General features: G+C 37.2%; 1 protein-coding gene across 1 annotated transcript; it reads left to right on the forward strand.

Moving 5' to 3' along the window:
- Window positions 1-845: 845 nt before the first annotated feature.
- On the forward strand, window positions 846-26472 carry Start1 (Steroidogenic acute regulatory protein-like). The gene is made up of 12 exons (XM_088265978.1): window positions 846-1013; window positions 4239-4321; window positions 5098-5231; window positions 7357-7515; window positions 9383-9436; window positions 12226-12352; window positions 13297-13430; window positions 21658-21813; window positions 23656-23760; window positions 24537-24712; window positions 25564-25661; window positions 26078-26472. Exons 2-12 carry the CDS (start codon window positions 4240-4242, stop codon window positions 26185-26187), a joined length of 1335 nt encoding a protein of 444 aa, XP_088122104.1. The 5' UTR covers window positions 846-1013; window position 4239; the 3' UTR covers window positions 26188-26472.
- Window positions 26473-27037: the final 565 nt, after the last annotated feature.

Here is a 27037-nt window from a genome sequence, read left to right on the forward strand (position 1 = left end):
CGCATTCGGAGGGCACGTATGGCTAGATGTACGAATATAGGAGTGTAGGGTTCCATGCCCTCTGCCTACCCCTGCAAGGAAACGGTGTGGATGTTAGTAGTAGATAGTAGCAAAATTACGATCGGATTTTCTAATTATTTTTTAAATTTTTTATTTAAAGGAATAACCCGCAAAGCGCCTATTTTAGATGCTTGTCTGCAGGTAGGATACTAAGGATAGGGAAGGTAAACGTGAAAAATACATCACAAACACCCTGACCAATTGAAAATAAATCTTTCTTGAATTCATTTTGCAATTAACGGGAATCGAACCCGAAACGCCAGTTTCGCAGTCGAGCGTCTACCCAACTACGCCATGGCGCCTGTATGACAATATAAACGAACGTTCGCTGTAGAATTTGCACCTGTTTGTGGTTTTATATCGATGATCGATGGCACCATTGCATTGTGAAGCATGGAGGAGTTACGAAAAAAATACGAAAACCTCCAAATCAGCGATAAAATATGACAAGAGGTTTTAAGACAATCATCAGGTTTGTTTTGACAGCGATTTCTTGTTTTAACCTAGCGGATTTTATCTGAATATAATCGTAGAAACTCACCTTTCATATTACAGTTTCCTGTAAAAAAAATTACCGACTGTGAAAAAAAACAGATTCCTGTAAATGTGAATGTCATCGAAGTATACAATAATAAGCAATAAAAGACACATTACTAAAAAATACTTATTATTTATTAGTATAAAAAATTCTGAACTATGATTATGAATCGACATTTTGGTAGATTTATCCAATTTGATGTGCATCAAAATTATATGGATTTTTCGAATGTGTCCCGTTGGGTTTTGTTTACTTGTCAGCTGTGAGATTATAGTTTAATTATTTTCCTTTATGTCCGAATTCGATTGTGTTCTGTGTTTAGTTTTCGAGTATGATTCATCATGGTGTCTTGAGGAACAGGACGAGATTATAGGAGTTTTCCTGGAACATTCGGAGGAACATCGCATCAATTAAGGTAGGTCACTCCTTGCTAAAACATGTCATTGCCTCCGAAATAATAATAATATGACATTTCTTATCTCGATTCTAATTAGGACAAAAGTCATGAATAATTGTCGTGTTATGATACATCTTGACTATGCATTTTTTGAAACTTTCGTCCTATCTTGGAGAAATTTTGTATGAAATATTTGCGTTTGAAAATGAGGTTATGTTCGATTTATTCGTAAAATTAAGTAATCAATTAACTTAAAATCATGCCACTCCTCTTCAGGGGTAGGCAGAGGGAATAGAACGCCACACCACTCTGTCTTTGCTAACGTTCTTCGCCTATTACACATTCATTAATCTCCTTACAACATTTTGAGTGTGTCCAAATACTTGTTCACAAAATCTGGATTATCTCCAATTATTGGAGTTATTTTCATATTATTTTTTGACATCTCATCAAAGATGAAGAAGAATATGGAAGTCTGGGCATTTACGGGGCTGATATAAGAGTTTCTGCTTAATAAAAAAGCTTCTTTACATCTCACCAATAGATGTCTCTAGTGAAGTTCTAGTGATTCAAGAACAAGGTTTCTAAATTGGTTCATATATATAGAACTTCCAAGAATTTGAGTAGTGTGGTTGTCAATAATGGGTAGAATTGGTGAATGTTACACGTGTGTAAAGTGATCACTTAAACCAGCCTATGACGGTCGTCAGCCCCGTAAATGCCCAGACTTCCATATTCTTCTTCATCTTTGATGAGATGTCAAAAAATAACATTAATCTCCTCATACATACTGTTTTAATGGCACTGAATTAAATATAAATAGTCTTTCCGAATATTCTTCGCCTCTTCCACATTCATGCATCTCGTACATTCTCTCTGCCTACCCTGCGGAAAAGCGGCACGATGGTTTGTATTGTAATGAAAAATTATGAAGCAACATTTTTGTATAATGTAAATTACGCAGGATTTTTGTCTTTTTTTATTTTCTTCTTCTTCTCTGTCTTATTTATTTATTTAAACAGAAAATAAATAAGTACATTGGCGGGCTGATTGCTAAAAAGCAATATCTTCCAACCAACCAAAAACGGACAGTGATATTGGTCAAAACGTTTGATACCATATATAGCTGTTTGCAATCAGAGGGTAGATAGTACTTGAACATTTAAAAAAAACATGAATTACAAATTGATGATAATAAGGAGGGCAAAGGAAGAAGGGAGTTTAGGGAAGGAGTTTCAGGCTTATTCTTCATTACTGAGGGTTGTGACCCTTGTGGAAGCAATGACTGTTCTCCAGTTATCCCTTGACTGCGCTGCACGTGGCGCTCCAACCACCGAGGTGCCTGCTGCCGCCTTAACTCCATCGGTCCATCGTGTGGCGATCTTCCTCTCCCTCTCTTCCCCTCCAGTCTTTTTAAAAAAATATATCTATGTAAGAGATAAGACTGTGATTAATTTTTATCAGTATTTACTTCCAGATTATGGGTATTAGATATTTGGAATTCCTTTCTACATTAATTTTGCTAATCTTTGGGTAACGGGTTTCTTCTATAATATTGACTTACATTCAAAATACGGACATGCAGTACAAAAAATTACTGTAAAAATCATCCTTAAACTTTCCCTTCCGGTGCTAAAATAAAACGCGCGTCCCAGTGTTGGGTAGTCACTACACAATAAAAAATAAGCCATTTTAAATCGGAAAAATACGGATATTCATAGCTAATCCCCTTAATTAATTATAAATGAAGTCAAAAATTATAATAATTTCGATTTATTAGCTAAAAATATTAAAAATCCATCTGGCAACACTCAGGAAAGAAGCATAGGTCCACAAGTGCTAGAATGTCCACAGTATAGTAACCCGACGAACTCAGATGAATGCCTTCCATTAGCGACAGTGGGTTCCTTAAGAAATATCATTCTCAAGTCATACAATATCCCAGTAGCGATGTAAACCTACTAAATAGCACAGTCTGCTTAAAAAATAACCTTCTCAGAATATTTTAAGTTTGTCCAAGTACGATTTTAAGAAATAACATTCTGAAGTCATACAATATCACATTAGCGATGCAAACCAAAAAAACAGTACAGCCTGCTTCAAAAATAACATTTTCACAACATTTTTAGTTTGTCTTAATCCGATGTTAAGAATTATCATTTTGAAATCATACAATATCCCAGTAGCGATGTACCGACTAAATAGCACAGTCTGCTTAAAAAATAACCTTCTCACAATATTTTAAGTTTGTTCAAATCCGATTTTAAGAAATATTACTCTGAAGTCATACAATATCCCTGTAGCGATGTACCGACTAAATAGCACAGTCTGCTTAAAAAATAACTTTATCACAATATTTTGAGTTCGTCCAAATCCGATTTTAAGAAATAACATTCTGACACAAACTAAGTGAATGGTGCACTGAATGAAATCAGTTATAGCAAATAAAAACCTATCAGCGGAAGCTAAACTGGCAGTGCACAACGAAGTCCTGGTTCCTACTCTAATGTATGGAAGTGAAACATGGAGTTGGCAAAAGTAGGATGAAAGTAGACTGAATGCAGTCGAAATGCGATCTCTCAGAAGAATGTGCGACAAAACGATGTATGATAGATGTGCAAACAGAGAAATAATGAAGGAATGCAGAGCTTAGATAAGCATTATCAATAAAATTAAGAATGGTGTGTTGAGATGGTTTGGACATGTAGAACGAATGAGTGAGGAAAGAACGGTAAAACAAATTTATGAGGCGAATGTAAGTGGAAAAAAGTGCAGAGAAAACATGGCACGATCAGGTGAAAGTGGTCAGGTTAGGAGTCGTAACAATCGGCGGGTATGTATGAGGAGATGCATGAACGTGGAAGAGGCGAAGAGTGTTTGCAAAGACAGAGTGGTGTGGCGTTCGATTCTCTCTGCCTATGCCTGCGGAGAAGCGGTGTGATGGTTAGTTAGTTAGTTAGTTAATTTAATTTTAATTTTTAATTTTTATTTCTTATCAGTGAGAATAAAGACAAAAGGGGGGAGGCTTTAGTCATTGTCATTGTCTCAAAGCGACTGCCGAATCAATAAATAAAATTCTGACATTCTGTTTGATCCGAATCCAAAGCGTGGAGAGACGCAAGACTCAACTGACAAGGTTGTAGCATTTATTTTTTTCCTGTTAGCCTAGGAACTTTTCAGCCCGACTATCAGTCTGACAGTGAGTTGGATTCTTGCTTGACACGACCGTGTTGCCATTTCCAGGATGGAGCAGCAGAGAGACTACTACCGGGAGGTGGCCGAGTCCCTCCTCGCCAGCAACTCCTCGTACTCCCGTCATCTTCTCGGTAAGCATACGCTCCATCATTCCACTATTCTCTAGGTCCGGTGGACGGGTGGTTGGGACCCCCTGAACGCGCTACCTTCTACTGTCTACCACTGTTTATATTTATTGCTAGCGTGTACCTGGCATGCGTTGCAATGCCACTAAAAAAAAATTTGTAAGCGCCTCGTCGGGAGCCTCTCGCCTTCCAATTGCATAAGTCGGACTTGAGGCGAGACCGGAGCCAATCACAAGCGATAAGCTTAGGTTGAGTTTTTCCTACCTCAATTTGACGGTGATTTGACTTTGTGAGGAATGAAGAGATAAGGCGCAGGACGCAGCAAATCTTGGTCACAACTGTCGTCAAGAAAAGGCGATTCAGTTGTGTTGGCCATGTACTCCGCGTGCCTCCCGAGAGCCGCCATCAAGATTGCCTCCTTTACAAGGCATCAGGTTCCCGACCACTGCTGACAATTCGTCGGCAGAACTTCGGGACGCGGATCTGACTTGGGAGGATGCAAGGGAGCTGGCAGCCTACAGAAAGGCCTGGAGACAGCTTGTGGACTCCGTATGCTCCACCTGCGGAGCGGATTTGGTTTAATAATATAAATTTGACAGTGTGTAAATGGGACGTAGGTGTTTTTATTTACTGTTTTGCTTTGCAATACATGTTTTTTCAAGGTTTTTTGTTTTTTTATCTGGTGCGTTCACAAATGAATCAGAAAATTTACCGAGTAGTAAAAAAACGCCAGGTACACCCTGTTTATAATATAATAATCTGGTTATTTGTTGTCACGTTAGGTAACTCGAACGTCAGCCTGCTGGGGCCGGACGGGCGGCGGCGGCCGCGCATCTCCGACGTACGCCGCTTCTTCTGCCTCTTCTGCACCTTCGACCTGCTCTTCACCGCCCTCCTCTGGCTCATATCCGTCATGGTGAGTCCCACACCTCGCTTCCAACCCGCTACCGCCAAGGCACACACCCACACTGCTCAAGTTCTTGGAAGTCCTATATATCGTTGATAAATATTACCCGTCCGGGAGTATGGACGTAAATGAACGTCGGTGCGAATTTTCCTCAAAGGAGTATCAACATTAATGAACGTCCAAGTCCGTCTGTCAGTAGTATTGAATAAATATTAGAGTGAAAAAATCACTTATATTTATTTCACCCCCCCTGGGAATCGAACCCGGGACCTCCAGAACAGTAGGCGAGTATGCTGACCATTACACTACGGAGGCGGAGTGGTGCATAGGGCATTGGAAAGTATAAAAACATCGGGGGGAAAAATCAATAAATTAAACACGGTATTAATTCATATTTCAAATTTCTTACAGATAAAAAATTATCATATACAGGTATAATTTTTAACGTATACTCTAATGATAGGATTTTTTTTTAAATACGTACAACAAAAATGACTTAAAATTTAAAACATTACAACGTCCCGGTATTAAATTATCTCATGAAAAGAGGTGATTTTGTTGATAAATATTAACCTGTCCGGGAGTATGGACGTAAATGAACGTCGGTGCGAATTTTCCTTAAAGCAGTATGGACGTTAATGAACGTCCAAGTCCGTCTGTCAGTTAGTATGATGTAACTTGTATAGCAATGACATCTGTGGATATCGCTCACTCCTTTCAACAACGCCTACATCAAAAAACTTAATTTTAATTAAATCAAACGATTGTGAGATACAAAATGTTAATAAACAGCAAGCCAGTTAGTAAGTTTTTGTTCCTTTACAACATCCTTCTGAGAAAACGCATCGCTCACTCCGTTCAACAACGTCTTATATAAAAAACTTGATTTTTCAGGAGATCGTTTTTAAAGTTTAAGAATATAAAAAAATGTGTTGAAAATAAATATCAAGCTACTTATTGAACATTTTACTGTTCAACAAATCTTTGTAGCTAAAACCAGAATGTTTTTTCTCCGTTTGAAAAATATTTAGGATATTAAAAAAAATAATTAAACAATACCTTTTCTTCAAAATGCAAAAACAACATTTTCCGCCCTGTAGCGGGAAAATATTAAGTTAAAAATATGCCTCTTTTGCTGGGATATAGTACATTTTCTGGGCATTCAACAACATGCACAACTGAAAATTGACGATTTTTGATAAATGACGTTGTTGAAAGGAGTGAGCGATATGTGCTGGCGCTTAGTAGGTCTCTGCATTTTTTTTAAAAAATATGTTTAAAATTGTTATTTAAATAAATTTATACAAAATATGTTTATAAAAAATAAAATAATAAAAACAACACTTTCTGCCCTGTAGCGGGTAAATATTAAGTTAAAAATATGCCGCTTTTGCTGGGATATAGTACATTTTCTGGGCATTCCAAAAACACGCACAACTGAAAATTGACAATTTTTAATATATGACATTCTTGAAAGGAGTGAGCGATGTATCATGCTTATTTTTGTTATTTTTAAAAAATATATATATATATATATTTAAAAAAAAATTGTGATAGTTTAAAATTGAAATTCTCTCTAAGTTAAAGAACCACCGCATTTTATATCCATCTCTGTCTTTCTCATACACAACTGAAAATTGAAGATTTTTGAGATATGACGTTGTTGGATGGAGTGAGCGATATATGTAAATAAAATAGAATTCAATCCAATTAATGTGTTTAATTTTGATTAATTAACCCGAATCTCATTCGACATGTATTTTTTCCTCTTAGGTCCCATGTCGGATGTTATTCCACATTTTTTTCATCATTAGTATTATTTATTTGAATTCCAAGCTTACAATTTTGTCACTCGTATCTATTACAACAGTACGGCTGTCCAAACTCAAAACACAGTAAGAGACATTTTATGTAGTACGTTTTTTGTTGCATTTTTGGACTGAGTAGATGCTACTTAGTCCAAAAATGCGAAAAAACATTCTATAGGAATAATGTCCCTTACTGCGTTTTGAGTTTGGACAGCCGAGTATGTGGAGAAGAGGACAAAATATTTTTTTCAAATTGGAATGTAACCGACTACCTAGATTTTTATTTTAAATTTTGTGTAAGGCTTTGAATTCGGTTGTGCTTGCAGTTGACGGGCGAGTCCATAGCGGACTTGTGGCAGCGGGAGGTGCTGGGCTACCGCGTGGGCAGCTCCATGCTGGACGTGGTGGCCGCGGCGGCGGTGCGCTTCCTGCTGCTGCTGCTCGCCTACGCGGCCTTCAAGTTCGACCACTGGACCGTTGTGGCGGTACGCATCCAACCACTCCCCAACGCGTTGCTCACATTTTTAAATTGTTGACTATTGGTAGACGACTCCCGGGCAGACCACCAAAGACATCGCAGGGGGCTAATCCCTCTTAAAAACAGGCCACAAGGCCCACAAGATGAAGAAGAAGAAGAAGACTTCTTCTCCGTCTTATTCCTCATTGCTGAGGGTTGTGACCCTTGCAGAAGCAATGACTCTTCTCCAGTTATCCCTTGCCTGCGCTGCACGTAGCGCTCCAACCACCGAGGTGCCTGCTGCTGCCTTAATTTGATCAGTCCACTTTGTGGAGGATCTTCCTCTCCCTCTTTTTCCCTCCAGGCTACCGATCACAACTAGTCGTTCCATTTAACTATCCTCGTTGCCACGCGCAACGTGTCCAAGAGTCACGTATTAGCCAGAGTCTAGAAGAAGACTATTTTTCTATTATTGGACTATTGGTCCGCCTCCGTAGTGTAGTGGTCAGCACGCTCGGCTGCCGTTCTGGAGGTCCCGGGTTCGATCCCAGGGAGGTCAGATAAATATAAGTGATGCACTAATGTGCAAAGGTAAATAGCCGCAAGCTAAAAACAATAGTTTTGAAATAAACAAGTTTACAGTAATTATGTATTAATTTTTAAATCAATCACAGATTTCTTTAGTCTACTAAGTTTTATTTTATTAAAAAACACATAAAAAATTAATATTGTGACAGTTTGCTCACTCCTTTCAAGAACGTCATAAATCAAAATTTGTCAATTTTCAGTTGTGCATGTTTTCGGAATGCCCAGAAAATGTACTATATCCCAGCAAAAGAGGCATATTTTTAACTTAATATTTACTCGCTACAGGGCAAAAAATGTTGTTTCTGCATTTTTAAGAAAATGTATTGTTTAATTATTTTTTAAAATAAACTAAATATTTTTGAAATGGAGAAAAAACCTTCAGGTTTTACCCAAAAAATCTGTTGCACAGTAAAACGTTCGATAAGTGGCTTAGTATTTATTTTCAATACATTGTGTTATATTTTCATACGTTAAAAACGTTCTCCTGAAAAATCAAGTTTTTTGATTTATGACGTTCTTGAAAGGAGTGAGCGAATTGTACAGTCTAGTTATGGCATTTTGAAACGAATTAATGCATTCGTTTTTAAATGCCATAACTAGGCTAAACTATTATCACAATATTAATTTCTATGTGTTTTTTTTTTTTATAAAATGCAACTTAGTAGTCTCAATAAATCTGTGTTCGATTTAAAAATTAATACATAAATTAAAATGGAGTTCTACAAATTAAACACCTAATCAATAAATAAATATAAGTGATGTTTTCATTCTAATAATTATTCAATATTACCCTGGACCGGTACCTGAAGCGGAGGGCTGATCACCCTTCCTTCGTGTGTTAACGATCAAGACAACACTGTGTTTACATGATGACCTATGAACCATTGGGGTGCGGAAAAGGGTTTGAAGAATACCCGGACTTCCATATTCTTCTTCACGTGAAAATGACTCCCAAGTGGATAAAGGCTTAGATATACATACCTAAAATGTCATGGAGAACATAATTAATGATCATGATAACATTTTGTCAATGCGATGCGGTGCCCTATGCATCACTGGGTCAAGTGAGCCCTCGAGGAAGGAAAGTATGATATTTTACCTGATTCTTACATCGCAATACGAAAGACAGTCATTATTTTAGACAAAGCTACTCGGGTGTCCGAACTACTTGAGAGAATCTACTTAGTCCAAAAATGCAAAAAAAACGTACTACAAAAAAAGTGTCGCTTACTGTGTTTTGAGTTTGGACAGCCGTACTGCTATTCTTGGTTTTCTCCTTTTAATTATTATTATTTTATTCCTTTCAGCTCACCACTAGTGGAACTTGCACATTCTTAATTGCCAAGGTGTTCATATTCGAGGTAAGTTGAAAAAAATTACATTAAATACATCAACTCGGGTCAGGTCACTGGTGGGAACACTCAGCTCGGGGCAGGTCACCGGCAAACATGTTCAACTCGAGGCAGGTCACTGGAGAACGTGTCCAATTCGAGGAGGTCACTGGCAAACATGTTCAACTCGAGGCAGATCAAATATGAACATGTCAAACTCAGGGCAGATCGCCGGCGAACATGTCAAACTCGGGGCAGATCGCCGGCGAACATGTCCAACTCGGGGCAGATCACCTGTGAACATGTCCAACTCAGGGCAGATCACCTGTGAACATGTCCAACTCTAGGCAGATCAACCTTTGAACATGTTCAACTCGGGGCAGGTCATTTTGCCCATACAATACTCCATGTAATATGCATACGCTGATAATAAATCAGACTACTTGTAACCATGTATTGGACTACACGACTCCCCAGTCTGCAGATTTTGTATGGAGGATAACGAAACACCAATCTACATTCTCTATAATTGTGACGCACTCGCTCGTAAACCAAGTCACATCCTTGGAAGACCTCTACTGGACTCCGAGAAGGTGAAGCTCCTACCACCAAGACATGTCGTGAGTTACATGACTCACGTAGGTCTTGAGAGTGAGCTATGACACAGAGGGAGGTCACGATAGACCTAATATAGTCGCAGTGACATAAGGGACATAATAAAAATAAATAATATATAAAAATCATGTATTTTCGACATAATATAAAAAATAAAACCCTTATCCGCACCCCAATGGTGCATAGGGCACTGCGTCATATAAACGCAGTGTTATCTTGATCGTTTACACATGGAGGAAAGGTGATCAGCCCTCCGCTTCAGGTACCAGTCCAGGGTAATATTGAATAAATATGACAGTGAAAAAATCACTTTTATTTATTTTACCCCCCTTGGGAATCGAACCCGGGACCTCCAGAACATTTTGGACATACACAAATCAACTTGTTAATGAATCGGCACACAAAATTTCATTTGGGACACAAAATTTTAAAGAAACGCTTCATTTTCAAATTTGCTGAGGTCGCCTATTACTAACAGCTGCTGTAAACACACTGAGTGACAGATTGCGCTCTAAACAGGCCTTAAAAAATTCATACAGTTTTAAAAAACATTATGACATTAAATGTAAAAATTACTAAAAAAATGTGTGAAAAAAAATAAGTAAGCGGTTCAGAACGGCGTGCTAGTACCGACACTAATGTATGAAAGCGAAACGTGGAACTGGCAATGTTCATGAAGCATGTTCACAAGGGATGGAAAAGTGGATAAGGATATTGAGAAAAGAGTGAATGCAGGGAATAGAATAAATGGTGCTTTTAACAGAGTGATTGGGAATAAGAATATATCCATGGAAGCCAAGCTAGCGGTTCACAACGGCGTGCTAGTACCGACACTAATGTATGGAAGCGAAACATGGAACTGGCAAAGGAAGGATGAAAGCAGAGTGAACGCTGTTGAAATGCGCTCCCTCAGACGAATGTGTGGAAAATCATTGTATGACAGAATTAAAAACGACGATATAAGAAAGGAATGTAAGGCTGAACGAGGAATAATTGAAAAGATTAGGAAGAGTTCTTTGCGGTGGTATGGACATGTGGAGCGAATGGATAGCGAGAGAATGACTAAGAAAATATATGTGGCGAATGTGAGAGGGAAAACAGAACGAGGACGACCGAAAAAGACTTGGCACGATCAGATCAATCAGAACCTAAAATCTGGCGGTGTCAAAAGTCTGCGTAATCGGAGGGCATGTATGACTAGATGTGTGGATGTGAAGGAAGCGAGGAGTGTATGTCAGGACAGAAGAGTGTGGCGTTTCATCCTCTCTGCCTACCCCTGCGGGGAAACGGCGTGATGGTAGTAGTAGTAGTAGTAGTAGTACTTAAAAAATGTCCTTGTTTCATAAACTTTCAAAAAAGGTATAAAAAGCTGTATTTTTTATAAAAAAAAAAAAATTAAAAACAAATTTTTACCATATACATATCGCTCACTCCTTTCAAGAATGTCATAAATCAAAAAACTTGATTTTTCAAAACATTTTTAAAGTTTAAAAATATAATACAATGTATTAAAAATAACTATCAAGCCACTTATTGAACTTTTTACTGTGCAACAGATTATTTTAGGTAAAACCTGAAGGTTTTTTCTCCATTTGAAAAATATATAATATATTTAAAAAAATAATTAAACAATACCTTTTCTTCAAAATGTCAAAACAACACTTTCTGCCCTGTGCGGGTAAATATTAAGTTAAAAATATGCCTCTTTTGCTGGGATATAGTATATTTTCTGAGCATTCCGAAAACAACATGCACAACTGAAAATAGACGATTTTCGATATATGACTTGAAAGGAGTGAGTGATATATTCTAAAAAACAAAAAAAATATCCAAGACACGTTACCTCTACGGCAGTTGGCCGGTGATTGAATTCTGTATTGCGTTGTATCCCCTTATAAAGTTCATTTAAATTTAAAATTCGCAAATAATTTTTGCGAATAAGTATGTGTATATCGTAGCCATACAGGAGAAAGTGACCAAGTGCATTTTTTTACAAAACCGTAATCATTGACTATTTGATATCTTACTAGCTTAATATTGCCCTGAAAACATCCCAAAGGATTTTAAACTTGGCAGTATAATATATTGACTTGTTAAAAATGACTAACTGCATTGATGTTTATTTTCTTGCCAAGCAAAAGTGACTTAAATGGCCCACTTTCTCCTGTACGACTACGATATCCTTGTTTGATGCTGTTGCGCAGTGGCTGGGATCCGCGCAGCCCGTGTTCCAGGTGCTGTTGGTGCTGGTGTCGTTCTCTCTCTGCTGGGCGGAGGCGTGGCTGCTGGACTGCAAAGTGCTGCCGCAGGAGCAGCTCTTCTCCGGACCAGGTATGTACTTGGCACTCAACCCTCGACCTTCGTCCTATTGCTATTATATACCCTTCTTTTAACCCTTTGAGGACAGAATAAAAAATATTTTACTTAACACATTTTTATTTCTAGAAATTATTTACAAATAAGTGTATAAAGCAACTGAAAATTTACTGAAAGTTGTGCACACAGATTGATACAATTTTTATCCCTCAATAAAATTGAAAATACATATTGTGTGCCTGGTGGTTAGCAACAAAGACCATGTTTCATAAAGTATAAATAAAAGCATTTATTCTTGAAAATATGAGGTAATATAAAACACTACTTATTTTTAGTATTATATTATTATGACTGTAACTCACCTGTCATTCTGTTTATTTCGTTCCATAACCTCACACTTGTGTCACATTATTCTTGAAATATATCGTAATATAAACAAATAAGATCGTAACACAAATAAATCAAAGCACGCATCGTGTGTCACTCTTCACCAATTCTACCCATTATTGACAACCACACTGCTCAAATTCTTGGAAGTTCTATGTATATGTATGAACCAATTTAGAAACCTTGTTCTTGAATCACTAGAACTTCACTAGAGACATCTATTGGTGAGATGTAAAGAAGCTCTTTACTAAGCAGAAACTCTTATATTAGTTGTTGAGGTCCAAATCCTGGATTTCAATCACACACATGAGAAACGCCAGAAAATACCATTTTCATTTTTATTATTTTAGCTTATAATTTGACCAGTTAATTTATTTACAACATGTTGAGTGTGTCCAAATACTTGTTCACAAAATCTGGATTATCTCCAATTACAGGAGTTATTTTCATATTATTTTTTGACATCTCATCAAATTGTTTTATTGGACGGAGAGAAGGAAGGTAAACGTATCCCTTAGGGATTGAAAAACGAACTAGTAATCTCTGATTTGAGCTCCTTCTTCGGTTGGCAGGCCCCGGGCCATTGCTGTTCCCGGCGCCCCCGCACGGGCTGGGCCCCAGCGACCTGACCAGCGTGGGGGACTTCTACAGCCCCGCGGAGAGCCCCGACGGGAGCCCCCGGCCCGACCGCAAGCTGCCCAGCCTGGTGAGTCCATCCCGTCATCTTGTACTCTTTATTTATTTATTTAAACTTCATGTACAGAAAAGAAATTAGTACATTGGCGGACTTATTGCTAAAAAGCGATGTCTACCGACCGACCAAAAACAGAGTAATCATTTATTGTAACTGCAGACAGTTGGTAAAATTCTATTTTAATTGTTGGGTAATATATCCAAAATAAAAACACGGTTATTGGATTGAATTCTACTTTTATTTACATAAATATGATAATATATGACGCGTTTCTTCTTACTAAGACATTATCAAACACTGACTAAAAATATAGAGAAGGTGCATTTGTTTATGCGGAGAGGTAATTCATACCATAGTCTGGCCGCTTGGACAGAGGAGAAATTACTGAAGGATGTGTTATGGCGAGGAATGGAAAGTGTCCTTTCTTGGGAAGAACTTAGTGATAGACCATGATCTGAGGGAACTTTATAACAGATCTTTATAAATCCTCGGTGCGAAGTAGACTCGAGAGTGGCTCCATGATTTGGGGGCCACACGAGCTCAAGTACTCTCTTATGGTAGAGAAAGTCCAAAAAAAGTTCCTGAGGTATCTCTACATGAGAGAGTACGGCTATTATCCTTGGCTCTACCCGACCCAGTTTCTCCAGGGTATGCTCGGCTACAACAGTCTACAGACTAGAAGGAATGTGTATTTGATGAGGCATTTCTATCCATTGTTGCGCGCTATGATGGATAATCCTGAAACTATCCGGAGCATTGGTCTGTATGTTCCCGACAGTTACCTAAGACAGCGTCGGCATAGATGGTTTCCCATTCCTATATACAGGAGCAACCTGCCGATGGTTATGCCTGTAGGAAGATATGCTGAACAATACCTGTTCCATGCGCCTGAGGGGGTATTCCCATAAGGGATTCTTCTACATCTTTAACAAGAGTCTTCTTGCTTACTTTTTAATTTATACTCCTTAAATGTTAGTTTGTAATGTATATATCAATTTTTAAATAAATTAATTTGAATTGTATAAATATAAGAGTGAAAAAACACTTATATTTATATTTTTTTCAATATTATTAATATTTAAAGCATTTACTTTGTGGTTAGTCATTTTTACTTTTGTATTTTTTTACAAAAATGTTAGTAATATTATTTAATTCAAAAGCTAACCTAACCTAACCTACTTATTATTATTTTTTTTTAATGGTAATAATATTAGTAAATAACCACTCACCGAGATTTTTATGTCTACCGGTTTGGAGACGTACCCGTCTCTTCCTCAGGACAATCACTACCACAGCATGCAAACAATACTATACTTTACTATCATAGCACTATTAACTAACTAACTAACTAACCATCACGCCGCTTCACCGCAGGGGTAGGCAGAGAGAATAGAGCGCCACACCACTCTGTCCTTGCAAACATTCTTCGCCTCTTCCACGTTCATGCGTCTCCTCATACATACCCGCCGATTGTAACGACTCCTAACCTGACCACTTTCAAGTATTTGGCATACCTGATCATGCCATGTTTTTCTCGGTCTTCCTCTGCTTCTTTTCCCACTAACATTCGCCTCATAAATTTGTTTTACCGTTCATTCCTCACTCATTCGTTCTACATGTCCAAACCATCTCAACACACCTTTCTTAATTTTATCGATAATGCTTATCTCAGCTTTGCATGCCTTCCTTATTTCGCTATTCGCACATCTATCATACATCGTTTTGTCGCACATTCTTCTGAGAGATCGCATTTCGACTGCATTCAGTCTATTTATACACTTAAAACTACACAAAATGTTTAACGCATGCGATTTTTGATCGACCCAAAGACCAACATACACTAAGGATTGCAGCGCAAACACCCGTTAAGAGCTGGGGTCAAACATGCACATACTTATATTTATTTGACCCCATGGTTATTGAACCTGGTACCTCCAGTACGGTAGACGAGCGTGCTGACTCATTACACAACGCGGCGAATAAACATCATTTTACCGTATAAAAATATTATTATATATTTGAATTGGATCCCTTTGAGGCATAGCTTGTTTTATAAAACATCCGACCGCAGAATACAGTATTATTACAAGCCTTGGAGATATAAATAACAGTCAAGTCCAGCATATACGGTATTCTATTGCGTTGAATGCTATTTAAACTTCTCTCACTCTTAGCAGTGGATGAGTGGCAAAACACAGATTTGTGAACAAGTATTTGGACGCACTCAACACGTGTGAATTTAGAGGAAACTTGACATGTATAGTTTTACAAAAATACTTCAATTTCATACTATTTCTGTGAGCCTAAGCGGCTCATTATTAGAAATAGGTATCAAATTGTGGTAGAGTGGGTTCCAACCGAGAAACTCTGACTCAAGAGTCCCCGACGCTACCACGGGACCACGACCTATATACTATATACTAATACATGCCTTTTTTCACATTATTTTAATGCGGAAACCTACAATTAAAATTAATTTTTTCTATTTATTTATTTATTTATAGCAATTTCAGCAAAACCTCAAATATTTGGCAATCAAACATTTCAATAAACTCCCTAAAGAAATAAAAAAAATAGATGGTATAAAAATACTTAAGAAAAAAATTAAAGCTCCATACATTTAAATCTGGAAAAAATATACAAAAAAAGACTATTATATCTTTTATTATATAACATTAAACCACGAGTGTAAGTCCCTCTCCAAGCACAAGAGCACAGTCTCTTTTATGGAGAGGCACAGCGAATCGAAATATAAAAGTTCTCTATATGTATTAATGATTCAAATGTATTATGTTATAAATAAAATGTAAATATATTAAATGAATAAAAAAAAAACATATATATATATATATATATATATATATATATATATATATATATATATATATATATATATATATATATATATATATATATATATATATATATATATATATATATATATATATATATATATATATATATATATATATATATATATATATATATATATATATATATATATATATATATATATATATATATATTTTTTTTTTTTTTTTAAATTATTTTATACTAACCAATATTCTGTTGGTTTTTTAAATAAAAACATAAAAAAAATAAAAACACAACTTCGATCTGTAAACATTCTCTGTGTACACAATTTTGGAGATATCTTCTCATATAAATAATAATAAAACCGTTTCGGTCCTTGTACTTGTAATTTACTAGAGCAATCGTCAGGCGCCTGAGCTCTAAAACTTTGAGGACCACTGATAACTGACCAAAACAAGTTATACGGATGACACAAGACACAGTTGTACAGTGTACACGGTACACGATTCTTCAGTGTCCTTCGAGCCTTCGTGCGCGTCGGTCGTGTGTCGCTTCGAGCCGCGTTTAATTAATCGAATCGAAAAACGATAAATATCCAAGTAAATAAATAACATTAGCGTACCTACAAGCCTATATCGCTGTCTAAATAACCCTAAATTTGCGTCAAACGTTCTCAAATTATAAAAAAATGCGTTTCAAGTGTTCAATGAAGTTATTCAATTAAAAAATGACACTTTTGTCTCGTTTTCTTTAAATAAAATCCATTAAATAAAAAAAATTAGTATACCTACATTTTCAGTCCGCCTCCGTAGTGTAATGGTCAGCATGCCCGCCTACCGTACTGGTGGTCCCGGGTTCGATTCCCAGGGGGGTTCAATAAATACAAGTGATTTTTTCACTCTAATATTACACTGGACTGGTACCTGAAGTGGAGGGCTGATCACCTTTCGTTCATGTGTAATCGATCGAGATAACAATGCGTTTATATGAAGCAGTGCCCTATGCACCATTGGGGTGCGGTAAGGGATTTATTATTATTATTATTATACCTACAAGCCTATATCGCTGTCTAAATGTAACTAAATATGCGTCAAACATTCTCAGCTTATAAAAAATATATATTTCAAGTGTTAAATGACGTAATTCATTTAAAAACTAGTCGTTATAATTAAATAAATATAACTCAGGTTGTAAAAAACAAGTGTTTTTCTTTACAATAAAAAAATACGCTTTTGTCTCTTTTTCATTAAAAAAAATTATACGCATTAAATTAAAAATTAGAATAGCTAAATTAAATTAAAAAAAATAGCCTATATCGCTGTCTAAATGTCCCTAAATTTGCGTCTAACATTCTCAAATTATAAAAAAATGGTTTCAAGTGTTAAATGACGTAATTAATTTAAATAATGACACATTTGTCTAGTTTTCTTTAAAATTTCACATTTTAAATGCATTTAATTATAAATTAGTATACCTACAAACCTATATCGCTGTCTAAATGTCCCTAAATTTGCGTCAAACACTCTCGAATTATAAAAAAAATGGTTTCAAGTGTTAAATGACGTAATTAATTTAAATAATGACACATTTGTCTAGTTTTCTTTAAAATTTCTCATTTTAAATGCATTTAATTATAAATTAGTATACCTACAAACCTATATCGCTGTCTAAATGTCCCTAAATTTGCGTCAAACACTCTCGAATTATAAAAAAATGGTTTCAAGTGTTAAATGACGTAATTAATTTAAATAATGACACATTTGTCTAGTTTTCTTTAAAATTTCTCATTTTAAATGCATTTAATTATAAATTAGTATACCTACAAACCTATATCGCTGTCTAAATGTCCCTAAATTTGCGTCAAACACTCTCGAATTATAAAAAAAATGGTTTCAAGTGTTAAATGACGTAATTAATTTAAATAATGACACATTTGTCTAGTTTTCTTTAAAATTTCTCATTTTAAATGCATTTAATTATAAATTAGTATACCTACAAACCTATATCGCTGTCTAAATGTCCCTAAATTTGCGTCAAACACTCTCGAATTATAAAAAAAATGGTTTCAAGTGTTAAATGACGTAATTAATTTAAATAATGACACATTTGTCTAGTTTTCTTTAAAATTTCTCATTTTAAATGCATTTAATTATAAATTAGTATACCTACAAACCTATATCGCTGTCTAAATGTCCCTAAATTTGCGTCAAACACTCTCGAATTATAAAAAAATGGTTTCAAGTGTTAAATGACGTAATTAATTTAATAAATGACACATTAGTCTAGTTTTCTTTTTAAGAAAAATCATTTTATTTGCATTCAATTACTTTTATTTAAATTTTATTATATAAATAAATATATATATATATATATATATATATATATATATATATATATATATATATATATATATATATATATATATATATATATAGTTATATATATATATATATATATATATATATATATATATATATATATATATATATATATATATATATATATATATATATATATATATATATATATATATATATATATATATATATATATATATATATATATATAGTTATATATATAGTTATATATATATATATATATATATATATATATATATATATATATATATATATATAACTCTTATCCGCACCCAAATGGTGCATAGGGCACTGTGTCATATAAACGCAGTGTTATCTTGATCGTTTATAAATGAAGGAAAGGTGATCAGACCTCCGCTTCAGGTACTAGTCCATGGTAATTTTGAATAAATATTACAGTGAAAATAAAACACTAATATTTATTTTACCCCCCTTGGGAATCGAACCCGGGACCTGCAGAACGGTAGCCGAGCGTGCTGACCATTACACTACGGAGGCGGACATCACATAATAGTATTAATTTAATAGCTATTAATAATCACACATCGTGATATTTATCCATTTATTCAATGATAATGCTGTGGCACATTAAGGGAAAAAAAATAAGTTTCACTTAGCGTGTGTTTCGTTTAACGAGTGAGATGCTGGAACGAATTAAACTCGCTATGAGAGGTTCCACCGTATGTCAAAAATAACTCCCGATTGGAGATTATTCAGATTTGTGAACGAGCATTTGGACACACTCGAAATGCTATGCATGTCAGATAACATACATATCGTTGTTTATGACCGATGGTATGAATAAACACACATGTAACGAGAGATAACACGTCTCCTGGCGTCACTTACCAAAGTTCAAACATTATCATGGCGATAGTTATATAAAACGTCTAAAACAGAGCTCAAAATACTAAAAAAAATTCACTCCTTTCAAGAACGTCATAAATCGAAAATCGTCAATTTTCAGTGGTGCATGTTTACGGAAAGCCCAGAAAATGTACTATATCCCAGCAAAAGAGGCATATTTTAAGCTTAATATTTACCCGCTACAGGGCAGAAAGTGTTGTTTTTGCATTTTGAAGAAAGGGTATTGTTTAATTATTTTTTTAAAACACTAAATATTTTTCAAACGGAGAAAAAACCTTCAGGTTTTACCTATAAAGATCTGTTGCACGGTAAAAAGTTCAATAAGTGGCTTGATATTTTTTTTTAATACATTGTATTATATTTTTAAACTTTAAAAACGTTCTCCTGAAAAATCAAGTATTTTGATTTATGACGTTCTTGAGAGGAGTAATCGATATCTTAAAAATTGACATGAAAAAATTTGTAATGCATGTAAAATTTAAGTAGAGGCTCCATAAAAAAAATATATGTAAGAGATTCTATTAAAAAAAATCGCTTTGAAGAAATTCGCGTAGTAAAAACACAAAAATTTCTCTTAAAATTAACAAAAAAAAGTCGAATACGAATGGCGCACGACGCCATTTGCAAAAATTATAACATTGGTGATTGTTTTTGCGCCACCCAATAAGTATCGATAATTTTTCACACTATCAGCTTACTTTCTCCTCGATTTGCGTCAGAACTGCGTTTTTGCGTAATTTTTTACACTGCTCAGTAAAGTGTACGGTTTAAAACCACGTCAAACGAATTAATATTTTTAAAAAAATCCGATTTCGAATGTGGTAGAAAAAATGGGGAGATCATTTTTATGTACTCTATAACTTAATTATAAAAATAACATTCGACAATAAAGTGGTACAAGTTTTTTACATTATATATATATATATATATATATATATATATATATATATATATATATATATATATATATATATATATATATATATATATATATATATATAAATATAAGGGAAATTTATGGAATACTTAATTCTTTATGGAAAATTTGCATTTTTCAAATCAACTTTTTTGCTTAACGCGTTCAAAGGGTTAAAACAAGGTTTATTTACAACTATAAACTGGTTAAAATACAAATTTTAAAAATATATGTATATATATTTTTTTACAAACATTAAGTGGTTTAAAACAAAAAAAAGTTGTTTTAAAACAAGTTATTTTAATAATAAAAAAGTGGTTGTAAAACAATTTATTTTAAGCAAAAAAAGTTGTTTTAAAACAAGTTATTTTAAACAAAAAAAGTGGTTTTGAAACACGAAGCGATGGAGGGCGAGAAAAGGGTTAGCGCCGGTTCGAAGGGCGAAGGGAGCGCGGAGATCGCGGAGATCGCGCGAACCTTCGAGGAGGGCGACCTGACCTTCACGGAGGACCGGCACCGCGAGCTGATGAAGGAGCGCGCCGACAAGGCCGGCCTGGCCGGCTTCGGCCGCTGGCTCAAGGGGCTCTTCTCCTTCGGGGAGAGCCCCGCCTTCAACCCCCGACTCCTGTCTGTGAGTATCGCTCACTCCTTTCAAGAACGTCACAAATCAATAATCGTCAATTTTCAGTTGTGCGTGTTTACGGAGTGCCCAGAAAATGTACTATATCCCAGCAAAAGCCGCATATTTTTAACTTAATATTTACCCGCTACTGGGCGGAAAGTGTTGTTTTTGCATTTTGAAGAAAAGGTATTGTTTAATTATATTTTTCAAATATACTAAATATTTTTCAAATGGAGAAAAAACTTTCAGGTTTTACCTATAAAGATCTGTTGCACAGTAAAAAGTTCAAAAAGTGGCTTGATATTTACTTTTAATTCGTCGTATTATATTTTTAAACTTTAAAAACGTTATCCTGAGAAATCAAGTTTTTTTTATTTATGACGTTCTTGAAAGGAGTGAGCGATATACTAGATATTTCAGAAGGAATTCTAAGTAACATCATTAATATATTAACATAGAATACCCTTAATTCTGTGCCTAGAGTAATCGCCTAGAAAATGGCCCAACAATGATTTTGTAACTGAAAGACTGATTTGGACTAAGTTAATCGTTGACAGACAATATGTCCTATAAAAGCACTATTCAGCATCGTGGCATGTTTATCAATGGCATTTTGTGACGTTTGTGTCTCTGTGTTTGCAGGACGAGGAGTTGGTCCGCAGCGGAGCGGCCTGCGAGCGGGAGGCGCTGCAGCTGCTGGCGTCGCCCGAGTGGCGCCGCGAGAAGGCGGGCCCCCGCCCCGGGGACCTGGTGGAGGCGCTGCGCCACCCGCGCTACGGCAAGATCTTCCGCCTCACGGTCAGTGCGCCGACAGCGTTCTAACCTGACCTAAACTTTTTTTTTTTTTTTTTTTTGCGAAGGGGGAGAAAATCTTCGTAGAAACCTGGCAGCCCGTACTGCCAGGTAGTGCCAGATTTTTACCGGCTAAAAACTCCCCCCTCTCGCAGTGGCGTAACCCAGCGGATCTCAATGATGAATATACTTCGCTGGGTTGCCGGTCTGTGAGGTATTCTCCCTCGCCTCTTTCGATTTGGGCACTACGGTCTGCCCGGCCCGGTCAGTGACAGGCGTCCCTAAAGCTGCCTACTACCGACCACCGACCTAATCACACCTACGCAACGGAGGACCACCTAGTGCGCCTCGCCTGTTTCACCGGGAACCTGACCTAACCTAACCTAACCTGACCTAACCTAACCTAACCTGACCTAACCGTTACTTCAGGGAGACAGCAACCTGACCTAACCTGACCTAACCATTACTTCAGGGAGGCAGCAACCTGACCTAACTTGACCTAACCTGACAACGCCCTAGTACAGTGGAACCTCTCAACGAGCATAATTCGTCCCAGAATCTTACTCATTTAGCGAACATATTTTATTTTGTCTGTTGCAAAAGTCAGTTTCACTCAGTGGCGTGCCTAGGGTTTACCAGTAAGGCAAACCCACTATTTTTCACATTCGTGAATACATGATGTACCTATAATTCCTTCACTTCATATCATTCCCAGTATAGTAAGCACCCAGAAAGTATTATAAATATAAACAATGTATTGTAATCATTGTGAAAATATGCATACATGTAACTTTTGTAAGGTATAGCCATCACCTTTAAACAAAGAAAATGTTCACCATAATAAAATATCTTCCTCAGATATCAACCATTATCAATAAGTACCATCACCATATAATGGCATGCGTAGTGTTTAATAAACATATAAGCGCACGATAATTTAAAAACAGTCACACATTATTAATTATGTATTTTTAATCATTTGGTCTAGATTTAGTCATTTTTATTTGGAGTTTTCGGGCTTTTGGGCTTCTAGGGAAGTACCGCCACTGGTTTCACTAGTAAATGTTATGAAAAAGGGACTTGCCTTTTCTCTGTGATTCTTTATGCTAAATATCACTCGTATAGCAGCGACTTTTTCACATTTTATTTGCCCGTTATGCAAATTTGCCTCGTTGTGTCAGGCACTCGTTACGCGAGGTTCCATTGTACATACACACATCTTTAAAAATTAATATACTCGTAGCTCAGAAGATCATACTGTAGATTATTAGGTAATATGGAACGTCATGAATGATTCGCAAATCAAATATGATTTTTTAATTTGATATCATTTTGACAAGTGTAAGATATGAATCCATTTCACCGTGATTTATTAGTAGAGTTACACAACACATATCAACTGTACGGAGAGCCATATGTAAGTTATAACGTCATATCTTTATGACTTATCCATCCATTGATAAGGAAATTGGACCAAATGAGATAATAAACATACAATTTTTTGACATCTCATCGAAGATGAAGAAGAATATGAAAGTCTGGGCATTTACGGGGCTTACGACCGTCATAGGCTGGTTTAAGTGATTGCTTTACACGCGTGTAACATTCACCAGTTATATATATATATATATATATATATATATATATATATATATATATATATATATATATATATATATATATATATATAGTTTTAAACACTCAATTTGAGTGTTTCCTGTAATGAGTGTTTTGCTTATCGAGGAAGATTCGTTATTCTACTGTATAAATGAAAAAAATAATGCCCCTTTATTATTAGGTCTGTTCCCATTCTTACGGTGTTTAACTCTTGTTTGATGGTTATCGTAGGGAGTTGTGGACTGCCCGGTGGAGTTCCTCTTCAAGGAGATGACTGACGGCATCGAGAAGATGAACCAATGGAACCCCACCATCCTGGAGTGCAAGATAGTCAAGGTATGCATCATATATATATATATATATATATATATATATATATATATATATATATATATATATATATATATATATATATATATATATATATATATATATATATATATATATATATATATATATATCCGCTCCCTGTGTGAAGCGTACGGAGTCCACAAACTGTCTCCAGGCTTTTCGGTCGGCTGCCAGCTCCCTTGCATCCTCCCAAGTCAAGTCCGCGTCCCGAAGTTCTGACGAGAACTGCCGACGAATTGTCAGCAGTGGTCGGGAACCTGATGCCTTGTAAAGGAGGCAAGCTTGATGGCGGCTCTCGGGAGGCATGCGGAGTACGGCCAAGCCAACTGAATCGCCTCTTCTTGACGACAGTTGTGCTATAAGTCCTTGTACATACATAGACACTGAAAATTTTCTTAGGCAACTAATGAATAATAAAATAATAATAATAATAAAATAATAATAAAACCCTTATCCGCACCCCAATGGTGCATAGGGCACTGCGTCATATAAACGCAGTGTTATCTTGATCGTTTACACATGAAGGAAAGGTGATCAGCCCTCCGCTTCAGGTACCAGTTCAGGGTAGTATTGAATAAATATGACAGTGAAAAAATCACTTATATTTATTTTACCCCCCTTGGGAATCGAACCTGGGACCTCCAGAACGGTAGCCGAACGTGCTGACCATTACACTACGGAGGCGGACGATAATAAAATAATTAATGAAAACATTAACGACGATATTTGTGGATCTGTTATTGACTGTGCGTGTGTTGCAGCAAGTGGACGCCAGCACGTCGCTCACGTACCAGGTGACGACGGGCGGGCCGCAGAACGTGGTGAAGCCGCGGGACTTTGTGAACGTGCGGCGCGTGGCGCGCGTGGACGGGCGGCTTCTCAGCAGCGCCGTCAGCGTGGAGTACCCCGGCCTGCCGCCGCTGGACACCTACATCAGGTAGGGCCTCACTCGCTGCGGGGGTAGGGCGCCTGCTCGGGAGCTCACTAGCTCTAGGGGTAGGGCGCCTGCTCAGGAGCTCACTAGCTCTAGGGGTAGGGGGCCTGCTCAGGAGCTCACCAGCTGTAGGGGTTTTTGCTAGCCAAGTTTTCCTTCCTCTACCTACCTTAAAATAGGTGCCTGAGGCAAATACTGGGTAAAAAGTGGTATGACTTGGTCAGGAATGACGATGTGAGGAGAAGAACTCAACAGCCCCTCATACTGGTCCTGAAGAGGAGAAGGTGGACATGGTTGGGACATGTCCTTAGAATGCCACCTGAGTGCATCAACCCCTCGTTTCTCTTCTTCCAACCACGAGGATTCCGGCGCCCCGGAAGGCCGCTGACGACCATTCACCGACTATACTCAGCGGAACTTCGAGACGCCGGACTGACCTGGGAGGAAGCCAAGGAGATGGCGCGTGCCAGAGTGACTTGGAGACGTCACCTAGGGAGCGAACATGGAAAGAAGAAGAAGAAGACCTTCCTCTCTTCTATCACTGACTACATTCGCGTCATAAATTTGTTTTTCTGTATTTCTTCTTTATTTCTTTTTAAAGTAATAACCCGCAAAGCGTGTATTTTAGATGCTTGTCCGCAGGTAGGTTAGTAAGGATAGGGAAGGTAAATATGAAAATACATTACACGCTCACAGACCCACTGAAAATAAATCTTTCTTGAATTCATTTTGCAATTGGCAAGAATCGAACCCGCAACTCTAGTTTCGTATTCGAGCGTCTACCCAACTACGCCATGGCGCCTGTCTTCAACTGCGCTATGTATAATGAATGACCGATTGAATATGCTTTGCAGGGGACACAACCACGTGGGGTGCTGGAGCATCCAGGCCACGCAGGAGGAGGGCCGGGAGAAGGTGCTCTTCCAGTGGCTGATGGCCTGCGACCTCAAGGGTGAGTACCCCTTACACTCCCCACCTGCCGGGCGCCTCGCTGGGCCACCGAAGGCCCTTGCCAACCCTTCCCGACCCTTGCCCACCCCTGGCCAAGCCTTTCCGACCCTTACCAAGCCTTCCAGACCCCTGCCCACCTCTTGCCAAGCCCTGGCAACCCTTCCTGACCCTTGCCTACCCCTTGCCAAGCCCTGCCAACCCTTCCCACTCTCCTATGGTATATAAGAATGCCAGAAATAGCATCCTGTCTCACTCCCACTCTCCTTTGGTACATGGGAATGCGAGAAATAGCATCCTGTCTCACTCCCACTCTCCTTCGGTATATGGGAATGCGAGAAATAGCATCCCGTCTCATTCCCACTCTCCATGGGAGCAAGGGGAATAGCATCCCATCTCACTCTCTCTCTCTGCCTGCAGGCTGGCTCCCCCAGTACGTGCTGGACACGGCCTTCTCCACTGCGCAGCTGGACTTCCTCCGCTACCTGCGGGACTTCGCGGCCAGCTGCCACGCCGACGGCCGCTTCTGATCACCCGACTGCCCTCCATCATCAGGGGGTCTGGACCACTGCAGCCAGGCTTCCACACTCGAGCGAGCGGAGCCCATTCACTCGCGAAAAAATATCGATTTCAACACGCCCCAAGATCTCTTGCATTTGCGAAATTCTCGTGGATACGAAACTATGGCGTTTTAGCAAGTTGGTGATGGGTCGCTTCGTTACACATATGCCTGGTTTGTAATATAACAATACCTGGCTTGTAATATAACAACACCTGACTTTCAATATAACAATACCTGGCTTGTAATAAAACAATACCTGACTTTTAATATAAAAATGCCCAGTTTGTAGTATAACAATACTTGGCTTGTAATTTAACTATGCCCGGTTTGTAATATAACAATACCTGGCTTGTAATATAACTATGCCCGGTTTGTAATATAATAATACCTGGCTTGTTATATAACAATGCCCGGTTTGTAATATAACAATACCTGGCTTGTAATATAACTATGCCCGGTTTGTAATATAGCAATACCTGGCTTGTAATATAACTATGCCCGGTTTGTAATATAACAATACCTGGCTTGTAATATAACTATGCCCGGTTTGTAATATAACAATACCTGGCTTGTAATATAACTATGCCCGGTTTTTAATATAACAATACCTGGCTTGTAATATAACTATGCCCGGTTTGTAATATAACAATACTTGGCTTGTAATTTAACTATGCCCGGTTTGTAATATAACAATACCTGACTTTTAAAATAACAATGCCCAGTTTGTAGTATAACAATACTTGCCTTGTAATTTAACAATGCCCGGTTTGTAATATAACAATACCTGGCTTGTAATATAACTATGCCCGGTTTGTAAT

The sequence above is a fragment of the Brachycentrus maculatus genome, unplaced genomic scaffold (assembly GCF_059751285.1).
Source record: "Brachycentrus maculatus isolate JH-2025_06_01 unplaced genomic scaffold, ASM5975128v1 h1tg000259l, whole genome shotgun sequence".
NCBI lineage: Eukaryota > Metazoa > Arthropoda > Insecta > Trichoptera > Brachycentridae > Brachycentrus > Brachycentrus maculatus.

Excerpts from the sequence above, each read along its gene's own strand:
- Start1 (XM_088265978.1), top strand. The coding sequence starts at position 4,240 with ATGGAGCAGCAGAGAGACTACTACCGGGAGGTGGCCGAGTCCCTCCTC. Across the intron at positions 5,232-7,356 it reads TCTGGCTCATATCCGTCATG|TTGACGGGCGAGTCCATAGC; the intron begins GTGAGTCCCACA and ends TTGTGCTTGCAG. Across the intron at positions 12,353-13,296 it reads GCAGCTCTTCTCCGGACCAG|GCCCCGGGCCATTGCTGTTC; the intron begins GTATGTACTTGG and ends TTCGGTTGGCAG.